This window comes from Indicator indicator (assembly GCF_027791375.1).
Source record: "Indicator indicator isolate 239-I01 chromosome Z unlocalized genomic scaffold, UM_Iind_1.1 iindZ_random_scaffold_50, whole genome shotgun sequence".
In the NCBI taxonomy this organism is placed as follows: Eukaryota; Metazoa; Chordata; class Aves; order Piciformes; family Indicatoridae; genus Indicator; species Indicator indicator.
Genome location: NW_026539140.1, coordinates 369,479 through 388,088, shown reverse-complemented (window position 1 = coordinate 388,088; position 18,610 = coordinate 369,479). Strand labels below are relative to the sequence as shown.

At 40.3% G+C, this 18,610-nt stretch overlaps 1 protein-coding gene across 1 annotated transcript in view; it reads left to right on the top strand.

The window, feature by feature from the left end:
- Nucleotides 1–18,610, top strand: part of CNTNAP3 (contactin associated protein family member 3) — a 330,271-nt gene that overhangs the window by 57,729 nt on the left and 253,932 nt on the right. The window contains exon 2 of the mRNA XM_054398343.1: nucleotides 14,097–14,207. Coding sequence (XP_054254318.1) covers nucleotides 14,097–14,207 — 111 coding nt within the window. The remainder of the gene's footprint in view (nucleotides 1–14,096; nucleotides 14,208–18,610) is intronic.

Here is an 18,610-nt window from a genome sequence, read left to right as displayed (position 1 = left end):
CCTCTGGTCCACAACTTGCAGCTCCATGTATCTCTTCATTTGGCAAAAATTTGGTGACCAGAAGCTCAGCGGTTCATGAGTAACTAAAGCTAATTTACTTGGTTACGTCTAAAGTTCACAGTCTGTTCCTCTGTGGTTTAACTCCACAGTGAAGACAAGGGGAGGGTCTGTCCTGCCTCCCAAGGTGACATAGCTGTTTGTTTTTGCATTATAAGAGTTTCCATTTTGTTCTTCTGTGTTCCAAGTTTCTGATTTTTCTGGACTGTTATTCCATTGTTCATTAATGTCCTATTGTGTGTAATCAACCTATCACTGACCGGGCAAATGAACCTGGATCAAATTAGCTCAAAAAAATAATTTTTGATATCTAATAAATCATATTGGATGCTCACAAGTCCATGGGACCGGATGGGATCCATCATAGGGTACTGAGAGAGCTGGGAGATGAGCTGGCCAAGCCTCTCTTCATCATTTTCCACCAGTCCTTGCTCACAGGTGAGATCCCAGATGACTGGAAGCAGGCCAATGCAATGCCCATCCACAAGAAGGGCCAGACGGATGAACCTGGAAACTACAGACCTGTCAGCCTGACGTCGTTGCCAGGGAAAATTATGAAGCAGATCGTCTTGGGGGCAATCACTACGCACCTGAAAGATGGACAAGGGATCAGGTCCAGCCAACATGGATTTAAGAAGGGCAGGTCCTGCCTCACCAACCTCATCTCCTTCTATGACCAGATGACTTGCCTGATGGATGTGGGGAAGGCTGTTGATGTAGTCTGCCTGGACTTCAGTAAGTCTTTTGACACCATCCCCCATAGCAAATTCCTGGCCAAACTGGCAGCCTGTGGCCTGGACATGTGCACTTTGCACTGGGTTAAGAACTGGCTGGAGGAACAAGACCAGAGGGTGGTGAATGGTGCCACATCCAGCTGGAGGCCAGTCACTAGTGGTGTCCTCCAGGGATCAGTTCTGGGTCCCATCCTGTTCAATATCTTTATTGATGATCTGGATGAGGGGATTAAGTCAGTCATCAGTAAATTTGCAGATGACCTCAAGTTGGGAGCAGGTGTTGATTGGTTAGAGGGTAGCAGGCCTCTGCAGAGGGACCTTGACCAGCTGAACAAATGGACAGAGTCCAACAGGATGGCATTTAACAAGCCTAAGTGCTAGGTGCTGCACTTTGGCCTCAACAACCCCGTGCAGCACTACAGGCTGGGGTCGGAGTGGCTGGAGATTAGCCAGACAGAAAAGGACCTGGGGGTACTGGTTGACAGCCACCTGAACATGAGCCAGCAGTGTGCCCAGGTGGCCAAGAAGGCCAATGGCATCCTGGCCTGCATTAAGAATAGTGTGGTCAGCAGGAGCAGGGAAGTCATTGTGCCCCTGTACTCAGCACTCATTAGGCACACCTTGAGTACTGTGTCCAGTTCTGGGCTCCTCAGTTTAAGAAGGATATTGAGATACTTGAACGTGTAAAGAGAAGAGCAACGAGGCTGGTGAGGGGCCACAAACACAAGCCCTACGAAGAGAGGCTGAGGGAGCTGGGATTGTTTAGCCTGGAGAAGAGGAGGCTCAGGGATGACCTCATTGCTGTCTACAACTACCTGAAGGAAGGTTATAGCCAGGAAGGGGTTGGTCTCTTCTCTCAGGCAACGAGCACCAGAACAAGAGGACACAACCTCAAGCTGTGACAGGGAAGGTTTAGGCTCGAGGTGACGATAAAGTTCTTCACAGAGAGAGCTGTTAGGTGTTGAAATGTGCTGCCCAGGGAGGTGGTGGAGTCACAATCCCAGAAGGTGTTCAAGAGGGGATTGGACGTTGCGCTTGGTGATATGGTTTAGTGGTCATGAGGTCTTGGGTGGCAGGTTGGACTTTGATGATCCTTGAGGTCTTTTCCAACTTTATTGATTCTGTGATTCTGTGATATTAATATTTTTTCAGATTTCCAGCTTAGAAATTTGATCATAAATCATATCATATATACAGTGAATATTTTGAAAATAATTACAAGTCTACATATGGACTGAAGACTAAATTTTGACAATTAACGTATTTAAAGGTTCTATTAAGCAAAGTGAGATATGTGTGTACTCCTAGAAAAAAAATAAATATCTTCTTTTGAAAACAGTAGATGGGCTTGAAGATATTTGGGCTTCACAGTAACAGGAAAAAGCTTTGAAGTACAAAGAGTGAATTACAGGTTTAATAAACATTTATTGGTGGGTAGTTTTAGTGGGAGCTTTTTTCAGGCTTGAGCAAGTACAAATCCTCTTGATATAATATGATATGTGCCTTATTTTTAAGTGCCTCACTTGTTTTCACTAAGTTTTTTCTCGTAGAGTGCTGGGCTATCTCATTTAAAATACACTATCACCTAAAAAGGATGGACCAGATGATCCTTGGAGTCCCTTCCAAACTGGCATTCTGTGATTCTGTGATTCTATACTTTTTAAAGTGATTCGTAGTTCTTGTTTATTGTGGAAGCTTTGAGCAAACTAACTTGTAAGGAAAAATTGTAAGGAAAAATTGTATCCAACAATATAATAGTTGGAGTTAGAATCATAGAATCATAGAATCATAGAATCAGTCAGGGTTGGAAGGGACCACAAGGATCATCTAGTTCCAACACCCCTGCCATAGGCAGGGACACCTCACGCTAGATCAGGCTGGCCAGAGCCTCATCCAGCCTGGCTTTAAACACCTCCAGGGATGGGGCCCCAACCACCTCCCTGGACAACCCATTCCAGGCTCTCACCACTCTCATGGGAAAGAACTTCTTCCTCACTTCCAGCCTGAATCTCCCCACTTCCAGCTGTATTCCATTCCCCCTAGTCCTATCACTACCTGATAGCCTAAAAAGTTCCTCCCCAGCTTTCTTGTAGGCCCCCTCCAGATATTGAATGGCCACAATAAGGTCACCTCAGAGCCAGACTGAACAGCCCCAACTCTTTCAGTCTCTCCTCATAGGAGAGGTGCTCCAGCCCTCTGATCATCCTCGTGGTCCTTCTCTGGACACCTTCCAGCATGTCCATATCCCTCTTGTAATAGGGGCTCCAGAACTGGATACAGTACTCCAGGTGGGGTCTCACCAGAGATGAGTAGAGACGGAGAATCACCTCCCTTAACCTGCTGGCCACACTTCTCCAGATGCAGCCCAGGATCTGGTTGGCTTTCTGGGCTGAAAGTGCACATTGACAGCTCATGTTGAGCTTCTCATCCACCAGCACCCCCAAGTCCCTCTCCTCAGGGCTGCTTTCCAGCCAGTCACTGCCCAGCCTGTATTTGTGCTTGGGATTTCCTCAACCCAGATGCAGGACCTTGCACTTTGTCTTGTTGATCCTCATGAGGTTGGCTTGTGCCCACCTCACCAGCCTGTCAAGGTTCTTCTGGATGGCATCCCTTCCCTCCAGTGTGTCTGCTGCACCACACAGCTTGGTGTCATCAGCAAACTTGCTGAGGGTGCACTCAATGCCACTGTCCATGTTAAACAAGATGTTAAACAAGACTGGTCCCAGGACTGATCCCTGAGGGACTCTGCTTGTCACTGGCCTCCACTGGGACATGGAGCCATTGACAGACACTCTTTGGGTGTGGCCATCAAGCCAGTTCTTTATCCATCTCGTGGTCCACCCATCAAACCCATGTGTCACCAGTTTGGAGACCAGGATGTGGTGTGGGACAGTGTCGAAGGCCTTGCTCAGGTCCAGGTAAATGACATCAGTTGCTCTCCCCTCATCTATTATTGTTGTGACTTTGTCATAGAAGGCCACCAGGTTTGTCAGTCAGGATTTGCCCTTGGTAAACCCATGCTGACTGTACCAAATCACCTCTTCACTATTCTTCTGTCTCAGTAGTGCCTCCAGGAGAATGTGCTCCATGATCTTACCAGGCACAGAGGTGAGACTGACTGGCCTGTAGTTCCCTGGTTCTTCCTTCTTCCCCTTTTTGAAAACGGGAGTAATGTTTACCCTTTTCCAGTCAGTGGCGACTTCCCCAGACTTCCAGGACTTTTGGAATATAATACAGAGGGGTTTAGCAACCTCACCTGCCAGTTCTCTCAGTACCCGTGGGTGTATCCCGTCGGGTCCCATGGACACTTTCAGGTTCTTCAGGTGATCAGGAACCTAATCTTCAATTATGATGGGCAGTTCTTCCTTCTGGTTCTTGCCATTAGCTTCCATAACTATTCCAGGAGTGTGGCTGGAGGCCCTTGCAATGAAGACTGAGGTAAAGAAGTCATTGAGAACCTCAGCCTTATCTATGTCACTTGTGACCATTTCACCTGTTTCCTTTCTGAGGGGGCCCACACCTTCCCTAGGCTTCTTTTTACCATTAATATACCTGTAGAAATTCTTAGTGTTCCCTTTAACCTCCCTGGCTAGATTCAATTCAAACTGTGCTTTGGCTTTCCTAACCAGGTCTCTTGCTGCTCGGGCAGCTTCCTTATATACCCCCCATTCTAGCTGTCCTTTCCTCCACTCCTTGTAGAGCTTCCTTTTAAGTGATAGTGTGTCCAGCAGCTCCTTGCTCATCCAGGCAGGCCTCCTAGCATTCTTCCCTGCTTTTCTCTTTGTTGGTATAAATTGCTCCTGGACACAGAGTTAATTTCATTAAGAAGTTAAATAAGCAGCATTTTTAATATGTTAATTTAGATATGGTCTTGTATTTGTATATTTCTGTTTGAATTAAGATAGGTCTTGAATCAAGTGAATGTCTTATTGTAGTATATGTAATATCTAAGTAATTATTAACAGGATGTTTATTACATGTCAGATTGTAGTAACTAAGTATTGGACTCTGACATTTGCTTAATCAGAGTAAATTTACACTCAGATTGAAATGTGTAAAAATCTGTGAGTCTCTATTATGGACAAATATGAAAGTTTAGGTGACAAACAACAGTTTAATTATTACATTCAAGCTAAAATCATGTCACGCATTTTTATGTCTGCAAAAGGAAAATGAAAGTTTTTGCCCGTAAATGATACTATTGGCTTTTTTCCACTACATGGATATGAAAACATACACTTATGCATGCTGAAGAAATGATTCTCAGGTTTTCTGGTTTTTATTTTTATTTTAGCAAGCTGCTGCTTTGGTCGGAGACACAAAATTTATTTGATCAACCATAATGTTATAAACATAAATGTGATAACTGTTTACTCTACTATATTCTATTTGAACTCCATCTGTTGCAGATCATATGACATGATCTATGTAAATTACAGCATAACTGTATGAATAGTAGCTTAGTTTACTCTAAATTTGCATAATGAGGTATTATTTGAAGCTGGAAGAGAAATGATAGGCGTACTTTGTACATGTAACTCTTACAGTTTTATTCCTATAAAGTGCCTCAGTTGCTTTATAAATTTTATTTAATCTGCACTGGATTATGGTGTATAGAAAGGTCATGCTCTGTATAACTTGAATAACTATTTTTATTTGGTGCTTATCACCTTACCAGTAAGATCCTGACATCTGTCTGTCTTAGAGTGCCAGGTCTCTTACTGGAGGTGTTTATCAAAATTAGTGCTTGCTTCTCTTTTGCTGTGCCTCAGTAAGGACTTGCACTGACACAGGTTCAGAAAGTTAAAACAATCAGGTAATTCAATTTATCACAGAGACAGATACAGATGATTTGGGATTGCCAGAGATAAATGTATTAACTGCAAGATGATCTCAGGATTAATAAATCCTAATTACCATCTAACTGAGTCAGATGAAAACATTTGCACTATCTTCAATATATAATATAAATGCAGCAAAATCATATTGAAGGTGCAATTCTGTGCTGGTTTGGGGCCAGACAGATCGTCTCTTGCCCCAAAAGGGACAAAAGAATGAGACTCACACAAACGGATTGGAGAGTGATGGAAAGTTTAAATGGAAAAGCAATTGGTGAAGCTACAGAGAACTACAAGCTACAAAGCATAGTGACAAAGAGTATCCCAAAGCGTACAGAACCCCTCACAGAATTCCCAAAGCTTCCCAATCCTTCCCTTCTTCCCACCTGAGGGTAAACCCAAACCCCCCCAGGGCTCTTTCTTCCCCCTCCCGCTGCTAGGCAAGTCTCAGGCTGGCCAGGTCTGAGACTGCCCCCCCCCTTCCATTCTCCTCCTGGCATTAGGCCTAGACAGGCCTAAGAGGCCTTGAGGATACTCCCCCGGCATTACCCGATAAGAGAGGACATCTCCCGTGGGAGCAGAGAGGGAAGAAAGAGGAAGAGAATGACTTTGCAGATGGCCTTATAGGGTGCAGGACTTATGGGTAGAAATACGTCGTTTCCTGTGTCCACCCCTGTGGGTGGGCACCCAGGACACCAGAGGTGTATCTCATGCAGCAGTGGCAGGGGGCACCCAGCCTAAACTGCCACAAATTCGTACCAAGAAGAGTGTCCCTCTCTTGGGTTGAGGAAAAGGAGGACAGTCCACTGACCTTCCTTATCTCTGTCTTTTCCTTCCAACTACTGATGATACTGGGGCTGGCCATGTTGCACCTCTGCTGCTTGCACACACTGTACCCCAGCTGCACGCATCTGTTGTGCCCCTGTTACTATCCCTGAGAGATATTCTTCTTGTGAATTTTATACCCTAGCTCTGGCTGTCCCTTCTTTCTGGGGGCATGATTTGGGTGGAGAGATGAGTAACATAGAGATGCATGTTTAGAATATATTCATTAACATACCAAGGGGTGTTAAGCCAAATGAAGTTTTGTCCAGAGCAATGCAGGTCCTCCCAAAGAACACTACCGTGGTATGCCCTGTGGTTTTAATGCATGATCATGTGTAGGACATGGGAAAGTGGGATGGAAAATCCACATCAGCCCTAGTTGCATGAGTCTGTGAACTACAAAGAAGTTCTAGATGGAAGAATGCTGCCTCACTTTCCAGTGGAAAATCACCCCAAAAGTGCAGAAGAACTGATAATGCTTCTTACCTTCCTGAAGGGACTTTCAAAAGCCTCTTCAAAGGATACAAGTGATTGTAGTCATAATTGGAGGGGCCCTTCCTCCAACCAGGTGGAGGAGAGGGACTACAGGATTTATTGGACTTTATGGGTCTGATGGCTTGGCAAGTTGAACCCAGAGGAGTATAAAGTAGATATGGACACACAGTGTACTCTGATGCCATCAAACTACAAGGAGTGGAACCCATCTATATTTCTGATGTGACAGGGGAATCCCAACCACTGGATGTGTTAGAAGCTGAGCACTGGAATGCAGCCCCCCAGTTTACTTTCACTTGGAGGGGTGGAGCGAGTCCCTGGAATCAACTGCCCCGGGGATGGAAAACAGGTCCACTGTTTGGACTGATCATGGTCTGATCCCAACTGTACTGGAACAGGGTGGAGTTCCATAGCATCTGCAGTCAGAAATCTGATTTATACCTCAAGGTGATCTCATTTTGAGTAATAAAGGACAGTGAATGATGTATGATGTATGCTGTATGATGTTAATTGCTGCTGGGCATAATGTAGATGGTATAGAATAAGGGGTGGGTTTAGCCAATTCAACCTACTGATACTATTTGATACTATGCTAACATCTACAATGGGAGTGCTGGCCAGAGCAAAGTATTGTGGGGCTTGTAGTTCAGATTGTAACACCTTCCTGTTTCTGGTTGTTGTTTCTGTTTTCCAGTTTTTGGACTGTTGGCTTTTTCCACTGGGCTTGCTTCAAGATTGGGGAATGGGAGAGATCTCTGGTTTCTTCTGCTGCTCTGTTTTCACTTTCCTGTGAAATAAGCTAATGTAACTGTGCATTGTGTAACTTTCATTAAACCCTCCTTATCTCAACCTAGTTTTTTTTGTGTTACTTTCCCTCCCATCTGTGTGTGGGGAATTGTTTGTGAGAGTGGGTGTCGTGAAGGCATCACATGCCCAGAATTATGCCCCCAGATACCAGCAAACTTGTCCCAACATGTTCTGGGAAGTTCCCCCTTCCACCCTCCTTTCAGGAGGGGAAGACAAAAGGTTCAGGAGCCAGCCTGTCTCCTAAGGGGCAAACAAGAAGCAGGCACCCATCTCAACAGCATGCCATCTACGGGCATAATTCTAGCTTCACCTTTTCTATAGGTGGAAGCAGGTGGTTGGCAAGTGTGCCCATTGGTTAAGTCCAGCCTCGAGTGTCTATAAGTATTGCTCCATTTTGGTGCCACGTTGCTCTCTCCTTCTGCTTTCACCCATCATGCAACTCACGATTGTGTAAGCTATAGGCCTTCCCCCACACAAGCATAATGGAAGCCTCTGCGAACATGGAAGCCAGCCCAGCGAGTGTGCATCAAGGACCTCCAAAGGATGACCCTGTCGCCAGAGGCGCTGTAGACCCAGTCAAAAGGGACTGAGTGAAGCCCCCAAAGAGGGTAAGCTGTAACCCAAAGGGGGAAGGACTAGCCCAAGCCTGGCTGTCCAGAAACGCTGCAAGCTAATTAAGCAGCCAAATAAGCAGAAACGCATCTTGCGTGGCCCCTGCAGACCGCGGGAGAGAAAGGGAGCCGCCCCCTGTAGCCACTCTGCAGCCCGTATCAGGGCGAAACACACGGAGTTTCCCCAAGAGAAAAGAGAGAGCAAAAGATTAGCTTCTCCACTGAAGTCAAGGCAATGATTGTACCATTATAATTTAAATGGAAGCAGTCGCCCAGAGAAGCGGCAGTCAGCTCACCTCGAGCCGAGCCGAGGGGGGGAAGCATCGCGTCACTGCACCCCCCACTGGAGACCTGCCTACGGGAAAACCACCCTCGATCGTATGGGCGTGCACCGAAAAGACCGGGCCCTCCTGAGCTGTCCTCCAGTCAGGGAGACAGCCCTTCCCCGCAGACCGTGGGAGAACAAAGAAGCGAACTGCCCTTCCCACAGACCACAGGAAAGAGAAAGCCAACCTTGCCCCCCCCCCCCCCCTCCCCGAGCTGGGAGGGAGAAAGAAAGCTCTGCCCGAACGGGGCCAATCTCGGGCAGAAGCAGATACCCAGCGAACCCGTGAGATCTGGCAATTTGTCTCGCTGCATGTATCTTTCATGTGTATTACGTTTAGTAACATTCTATTCAAAGCGCCCACGCATAGCCACGTGATATTTCCAGCTTAACCTGCCTCGTGATAACATTATAAATATCTCTATACATAGCTAACAGCCGCAAGCGCCTTGTCGAGTCTCCATCTAGTGGACAAGCGGCAGAACTGCACCCTTTCATTCCCTTAATTAGAAATTGACTGTAAATATTATAATTGGGTATAATTGTAAATACTAAATCAGTTATGGTCTATATTATTACAACCATGCATCTGAATCAAGATATATAAATTAATCAAATATTAATACTAATAAGAAACAATAATTTTATAACTCATATTTTCATAATTCATAATTAATAATCACCATCCTCCATTCCTATTCACCCTCTCCATGACAGTGGAGTTATCTTAAACCAGGGCAGTTGCAGTGAGGAAGAATGTGCAAGAGATGTAGAGAGGTGACCAGTAGTACATGTGAAAACACTGGATTCACACTGTTTCTTTGTGTGGTAGATCTTCCACAATAGGTGAAAGTATTTAGAATTGTCATGCTGTGCAGGTTATGTCTTATTAAATTTGAGAAATTAGTCAATAATGACTATCTGGCTCCTGACAATTTTACAAAACATTTTGGATTTCATGCTGGAATTCTTATTAAATTTTGAGGTGCATTTCACACTGTAAGCTGAAAAGTAAATACAGTAAAGAAATAACAAAGAAAAAGGTTTATATGAACTTGTTTTCATGTGTAATTATTGAAAGTATATCTGTCATGGTAGGGCCATGACATGGCCCAGTACAAACCCAGACAGTCCTTAAGATGTCTAGACGTGTCCCTTTCCCTCCCCTCCTTCCTGCAGAAAAACAGGGCAACGTGAGAAAAAGAACAAAGAGGACAGGACCCCTGCCTGTCTGGTAAATAAATTGTTTATCTGGGGTGACAGCACATAAGCTGACCACTGCTTCCCCAGATACAAGGTCCTGGTTTCTGCCTTTTATGATTATAGCCTGGCAGAACGCCTTTCCATTGGGCAGCTATGTGTTAGCTTCAGTGCCCCATTGGACCAACTGATCTCTGGCAATTTGTATATATATAAGTGACGTGGTAGTCACCTTTGCCTTGCTCAAACCTTGCTCAAACCTTGCTTGAAGCCTTGCTTCAAACCTTGTTCAAGCCTTGCTCTTGAACCTACTTGGACCCATCTGGTATGAAACCACCTCGTGTTGCCTTGCCCTGCCTTGAGCAACTGGTCCAGAGCCTAGGATAAAGTCATGAGCCATATATATGCAAGCTGGAGAAGCCGCAAGACTAGAAGCTGGATCCACCTAGCCTGCTTCTCCTTGCTACCAGAATTGTGCCGTGCCTCAGTTAACCCGAAAACCAAGCAAGCTTCCATTGTGAGAAGCATCATTAACTGCCTGCTGTCTGCTGAAGCCAGATCAGCCTGGTACCACGTGGTAAACCTTTCTTACCAGCAATCTGCCATGCCTGTGCTGTACAAGAGCATCCCAAAGCTAACACAACAGCAGCATCCCCCATGTGGGTAAAACTAGATGTGAGTAATTAATTCATTGCCCTTTGGGTTTAAAGGTTCTTACTGAGCCTCTGCCCTGCTGTAATTGAGCACTATCTGCTTTCTGGGACCTTCTCTTTCCAAGTTATTGCCTCCTAATTTGCATATAATTGTTTGTATTTTGCCCTAAGACTGTGTATTCCCATTGCAAATATATATATTCCAACCATACAACGATCCTATTCAACGAGTTTTGGCAATTTTCATTAATAAAGGGTTACTAATATTTTTATTAATACCTGTTTGCCACATCGTTTATTATTGTTGTGAGGGTAATCAATAATTTTCCCCTTTGTGATAATATCTATTTGCAACACATTGCTTATTTCTCTTTAATCATTATTGCATAAAAGCAAAAAAGTAACTCATACTGTTTAACTTTGTATAACATTTCATGTATATTCAACTTTTTTGTACCTTTCTATTATAAATTGACATAAATCATTATAGGATAAACAGTGCCCAATGAGTTCTGGGAATATCTCAAAGCAATATAGGAATTTCACATGTATATGTATATGTATATTAGACCATGTAGACAGAACAATGCACTACCACAGATTTCTTTCCTAGTTGCTCCTGAGGAGGAAAAAAGGTGAAAAGCGTATTCAGAAGAAGGAAATATTAGAAAAGCGACTGTCTCAAACATTCAGTGGAAATGTTGCCTTTTTTTTCCCATTTTGAATTAAAAAGTTGCAAAGATTTAGACCTATGGGTATTATAAACAAAAATAGTGTATTTGCTGCTGTTTATCTGCCAGTGTTTGTAAATATTAATCAATTCGTTCCTTTTGATTCATACCATAACATGCCATCCTTCACCAGAAGAGCAAAGTTGAAGATACAAGACATATGAAAGTAATGATCTCTTTCAAATGCATCCAGCTCTGGAGTTGTTAGCACAGGAAAGACATAGATCTGTTGGAACAGGTCCAGAGGGAGGCTAGAAAGATGATTAGGAGTATGGAACAACTCTCCTAAGAAAAAGGGCTGAGGGGGATGGGTTGTTCTGACTGGAGAAGGCTCCATGTAGACCTTATTGTGTCCTTTCTGCACTGAAAGCCAGTCCTTAAGATGAAGGTAGAATTTTTAGAAGGGCCTGTTGTGACAAGACAAAGGGCATTCATTTTAAATTAAAGTAGGGTAGATTTAGACTAGATGATAAGGATTGTTTCTTTTTACAAAAAGGGTGGTGAAACATTGAAATACACCGCTCAGAGGGATAGTAGATGTCTCATTCCTGGAAACATTCAAGGCCAAGTTGGACAGCTCTCTGAATAACCTAATCTAGTTGAAACTGTCCCTTATTGCAGGGGTCATTAGATTAGATGACCTTTAAATGTCCCTACTAACCCAAATTATTCTGTAATTCTGTGGTTCCAGATGATGTACATAGATTTGAGGGAAAATGTCTCTCTATTCTCTCCTCTCAGTTTTCATCCAGGCTTATAATGTAGGTTTTAACAGTAGAAAAGGGATTGGTACCAATTGAAGTGCTCCCTTGCTTCAGCTGTCTAAGTACCTTGCTCTGTGAAACAGCAACATCATACCCTTTCCAACATAGGTTTATTACTAATATCTTATTTTTATTTTCCATGCTCTAAAGAGAATCCTAATTACACTGTTTTTCTAAGACACCAATGAAAGGCATTTGCTTATAAGATGAAACCTCGTTTATCCTCGTGTTGTCTTCTGTGCTTACCAGCTTGTCAATTTATTGCAAGGTTCACACGTTTTTCACTAGTATATATCTGATTTGTGGATAACAGAGTGAAAAATCAGTTTGTGGTTAGGCAATAAAGAGTAGCTGTATTGTAAAATACTAGGGCAGGAAATAATCTTATGAAAGTAAATACAAACTTTATTTGTTCTTTGCACGACTTAAGTACTCTGAATTTAGTGTCACAGAATCACAGAATGGTTTGGGTTTTAAAGAGCATCTAGTTGAACCACCTTTCTATGATATATGTCAAGTTATTGAGAGCAATAAATATATCCTCTTCTTTGTAGTGTTTGGGAATCATCTATGGTATTTGAGACAGCTTCTAACTGCAGTAGTCATGGTCAGGCATTCTCTTTGCAAAGATTTTTGTTTAAAGAACCTAATGAATCAACTTAAAAAAAAAAAGTTAAAAAAATTAAAGGTGATCAGAAACTTCCCTTGAGACATTCACATGAAAGTCTTGCTGTTAATTAGAAATGTCCATAATTGTTCAGCAGAAACACCTAATTATTACTGCATTGAGAAAAGATTTTGTATTAATTAATATTCATTATTTAGATAGTGCAAATCTGGAAGACAAACAGAAAGGTTAGAAGGATTCACCTGTGACTCATCACTTATCAGTTACATCCAGAGAGTGGATTTCTTCTAAAAAATATAACTATTTAATAAAGACTAATGGTTTACATAATTCATTCTCATTTTCTAGAAAATATCTGCCAGCACAGTATAGCTAAGCCTTGCTTACACTTATTCTAATGTCTTAAAGTCAGTCTCCTTTTAGCTAAAATTAGAACAGATATTGATTCTCTATATTATTCAAATTTAAATGGAGAATGAACACATGCCTGGTATAGTAATTGAACTGGAGAGGCATTTAACATACAAAGTATTGATTGGCATTTGTTTGCTTATGCACCATGGATTGTGAACTGCAGTTAAGTCTTCCTTTTCTAAAACACACAGGGTTCATTCTGTATGATGTTAGGGCTTGCATACTAGTAACTGTGCAACAGTGATTTTGTGCTGTGTCTTTACCAAATATGCATAATATTGGCAGAGCAAAAAAAATTGTCATTTTGGTTAATCCTATAGTATTTAACAGGAGTTTTATTATTTTTTATTTAATTTGGTTCTGGTTGGTTTTATTTGCTTTGTTGTTTTTTTTTGTTGTTGGTGATGGTGTGGGGTGTTTTGTTTTGTTTTGTTTTGTTTTGTTTGTTTTTAATTTTTATTTTCTGGGGGTTGTGGCTTTTTTGTTTGTTTGTTTTTTAAAGAAATAGCTGCATTTAGCGCACATTAAATGTGACTTTATAGACCTGTGCTGACATCAGATCTAAAGGAAATAAAGAGCATGTACTGATGTTGTAACTTTGTGCTATAACCAGAACTAGAAGGCTTCAGCTGCTATCCATGTAAATGACAGTAACCAGGCTGCAAACAATTTATTAGCATAAGCTCATTAGTTAGTTAGAAGTGGGGAAGTATGGCCAGCTGAAGAGCATAATAAATTATACTGTTTCACAAAATATTGGGAGAAAAAAAAAAAGTGTTTTCTCAATATTGATAATTTTATATACAATACCAAAGGAGAAAAGATGTAAAGATGTCCAGGTCTCAGATGCAAGGTTGATTCAGATATATTATTATTATTATTATTATTATTATTATTATTATTATTATTATTATTATTATTATTATTATTATTATTATTATTATCCTCTTTGGTTACATTTTCAGCAAGTAGTTTTCATTGTATTAACCTGAACATGATATTCTTCACTGGCAGATAACTGTGATGATCAGTTGGTGTCAGCTTTGCCTCAGTCATCATTCAGCAGTTCATCAGAGCTGTCTAGCAGCCACAGCCCTGGATTTGCAAGGCTTAATCGAAGAGAGGGTGAGTGCATTTTATTGTTTGATTGATGGGTATTTTTACGATGTTTAACCATTTTTGTACCAGTGCAAAATGTTATAACAATACACAATAAGCCTATATTATTTCGGCTGGAAAGAGTTCTATGTGATGTCCTAAAGAGAGTAAGAAGGTAAAACAGTCTTAAGGAATATACTTTGCCATGGAAAAATTGTATGTTTAGACACTTGTGAACATTTTACTAAGAGCACAAGGTTATCCTGACTGAGACCAAAATCTTCATGTGATTTTCCAGCATAAAATGTAGACCGTTTTGGACATATATTTGTGCCTAGTCCTATAACAAAATTTAAATTTAATATGTTTCTTAAGAAGACAAAATTATAAATGATCTCTTTTCTCTTAGAAGACAAAAGTATGAAGTAGAAATGTATGAATGTCATTGTACATCATTCTCTAAGGAAATAACGGTAAACATAGATTCCATTTGAAAAGACAGGACCAGTTATCCAGGAAATGTTTTTGAAAAATTGTTTTCTCTTTTTCCTGGCAATTTAAAATCTTGATCATTGCACTTGTATTTATTCTCTAAGCCTAGGATTTTATTATGCTTATTCACTGACATTATGGCAAATTACAGAACTGGCATATGGTTAAATTTTTTACTGAAAGAAAAGTAACTTTCTTTTTAGTGTTATACCTCTACAAAAATCTCATCAAAAATTCTGTTATGTACATTTTTAGTCTTTCTGGCCAATTACAGGACACTTTCTTTTGTTAAAAGGAATTAAACTTTGAGAGCATTGTTATTTTTGTATTTTCTAATATGTAACTGAAAGGTTAAAACACTTCGGTATATGCAGGAAGATGTGGAGATTTCCCATTTTAGCTGTGGTTTATTGGTGAGTCAAAATCAATGCAGTTTCAGGTCTGTCCTACTTCACTATAGGAAAAAAAAAGTGAGAAGAATTTTTGCAAAAAGCTGTGTAGAATTGCAATATTCAAATACTATTAAAATAAAACTTCAATGGAAAGCAAGGTTAAATATGAATTTAATTCACAAATCAAATTTACTATAAGTTATGTATATTATCACCTTTTTTAAACTTAATATAATAAAAAATCTTATTCTACCCATACAGAAATGTTAGGTTTGGATAGCATTAAAAAAACATATTTTTTAATTTTTTAGATAAAAACTGTATTTTGTCCAAAATTTAATTTAATATGATGTCTTTCAGAGAATCATAATAGATTTTTACCACCAAGCTTTCTTTGCAGTAATAAGTAATTTAAGAAAATAGAATCACAGAATCTAAAATCATCGTGTCCAACTGTCAAAGCCACCATTGCCATGAAACCATGTCCTTAAGTGCCATATCCAGATGTTTCTTGAACACTTCCATGACTGACTCCACCACCTCCATCTTATTCCAATGCCTGACCACTTTCTCTATAAAGAAGTCTTTCCTGATATCAAATCTAAACCTCCCCGGCACAATTTCACACCAATGAGGTCTTCCCTCAGCCTCGAGACTGAACAACCCCAGTTCCCTCAGTTGCTCCTTGTAAGGCTTGTTGTGGATTGAGTTGAATCTGTGCTATCAGTCATACCATGCTGCAGTCATGCCAGCTTCAAAAATGAAAGTACTGGCTGAAGCAAAGTACTATGGGCCTTGAAGTTCAGATTGTAACATGGGAGGTTTCCTGTTCTGGTCACTGCTTCTGGGTTCCAGGTTCTGGGGTCTTTTCCACTGGAATGGAGAAGGGACAAGAAGGGATAGGGGAGTAGTTTTCTGGCTTGCTCTTTTGGCTCGCTTGCTTATGCTTGCTGCTGCTTTGCACTGTGCTTTTTCTGCAAGTAAGCTATGATAATTATGTATTTTGTACCATGTTTTCTGATTTTGATCAGTAAGCTCTATTCTTAGTTCACTTTTTTGTGTCTAAATCCCAAATTTTTGTGTGTTACTTTTCCCTCACTTCTGTATTGGGAAAACCGAAATAGGTTAACCCATTGGTTCAGTTTGACCCATTCTTTTTCTGATTTAAACTATTACACTTCTTATCTAGACTCTTCACCAACTTTGTTACCCTTCTCTGGACACAAACCAGCAACTCAGTGTCCTTCTTGTAGTGAGGGGCCCAAAACCGATCACAGTATTCAAGGTGTGGTCCTCAACAATGTAAGTATACTGGTATAATCACTTTCATATTCCTTTGGTCACACTATTCGTGTGTAATTCGTGTACAGGCCAGGATACTGTTACCCTTCTTGGACTCCTGACCACACTGCTGGCTCATGCTTAGAAGGCTATCAGCCAGTGCCTCCAGGTTTTTTGTGCCATGCAGCTTTCCAGGCACTCTGCCCCAATCCTGTAGTATTGCATGGGTTGGTGTGACCCAGTGCAGGACTTGCCACTTGGCCTTGTTAAACCTCATAGAGTTGACCTTGCCCCATTAATGCAGCCTGTCCAGATCTCTTTGCAGAGTGCCTTTCTATCCTCAAGCATACCAACAGTCCTACTCACTTTAGTGTTTCCTGCAGCTTTACTGATGGTGCACTCAATTTCCTAGTCCAGATCATTGATAAAGCAGACAAACATCAGTCTCTAACTCATATATATTTTGTTTTTCTTCCAGACTAGAAATAATATATATTCTAGATATTTTTTTAGTTACAGGCTGTTGTATATAAAGAGCTAGGCAGAAAAATTACATTTAGACCATGAAAATTTGTGTAAAATAAAACTATTACATTATATTTGCTGTTGTCTGTGGGTGTGATTGATAACCAGACAAGCTATGACAAATTATTTGAAAGTAATGAGTAAAAGAGGTTATGACAAGGATTTTATTTTTATACAGTAGTGTACAACAGCACATTAATGACCATGTTGGAGTTAATTCCATTTATTGTTTCTGGTATAAATATCACACAAAACTACTATGGTCTAGCTTTGTGACCGGGCAAGTTTACAAGGTAATTCTGTGGCCTTGACTTCTTAATTTTCTCCACTCGCAGTAGTTGTTTACAAAACTCTTCCCAATGACTGAAATCAGGAGAAAAAGGTCAAGAAACTCTATCAGCAAAATTACTGATGTACAAATAGAAGTGATAATGTATTCTAACATCAATGATAATTTAATTTAAGGGTTTATTTATTAAACCAGTTAAATTGGTGTGATGGTAGATAGTTAAGTAGAATTGAGTTTAATACAATCAGTAGAAATTTTATGACTATTTTTTGAAACTCCCTTATAGAAATAGCCATTCTTGAGACTTGCTGTCTGGTGCTTCTTTTTTATCTCTCATTATTTAAGAAAAAGAAGAATTCTGTCATAAGTTTCATAACACAAGATTCAGTTTTATACATTTTTATATGTTATTAATATTTATTATTCAGTGTATTTTAAGACATTATAAAATTAATATTAATGTAATTTGCAGGATTAAAATATTTTCAGTATTTATCTTCTACAGTTCAGTAGGTCTTCACCTGTGTATTCTTTCTATATTTTCTCACCTTTTAAACAAAGGGTTAAAATAATCTAAGATTTCCTTAAACGTTATGGATGTCAGCTGCTTTATATGGTTTTGTAGTTTTTACAGTCCTCCTTCAGCTGTAAATATTAGGGACCTAAGCTGCAGTGTCATGAAGATTCTAGAATTTAAATAATTTGTTTAACATGCTTTCTGTCACGGTCTCTTCCTAGTGTCACATTAGTATGTGGTATAAGTTAATACCAGATAAAATTTTGACCCTCACTTCCTGTCTAGTAAACTACAGCTCATGAATCACATGAAAGTAAAAGGTCAACAGTAAATAAACCTTCTCAGTGTACAGCAGCTCAGGGTAAAAAAGAAATCTTCCTTTATATAGTATGTGAATTTATCTAGGCTTTTTTATCTACTGTTTTTTTATTCTTCTTAAGAATAATTCAGAGTACAGTTTTCTGTTGTTTCATGGTTAGGTCTTGGGAGTTGAGGCTATTTTGTTTTGTTTTGTTTTGTTTGGGTTTTTGTTTTGTTTTATTTTGTTTTGGTTTTCAGTAGAAAGGCCTTCCTTTCAATAAAGAAAATAAAATCTTTCACTTCATACAATCTTTTATTTTCCATATTAACCAGTTTTTCATTTCACTTTTGAAAATTGAAATGCAATTGTGAATTAAAGTCATCACAACTGTGTCTGGAAAGCAAATAAAGGGTGCACTCTTTACACTTATTCACAGGTCTCAGTTCAGCCTGTTTTGTAAGGGATGGTTTGGAAGTTTATTAGTGTCTAACTCCATTTTGTGAATGGAATGATAGTCACTGCATTCTGAAATTGAGTGTTTATAGTAAATTTATCATGCCTTTAGGTTGATGTAATCTTCAATTCTTCAGCAGAGTTTATTTGAGCAGAAGTGATGCTGATACAAGAGATACT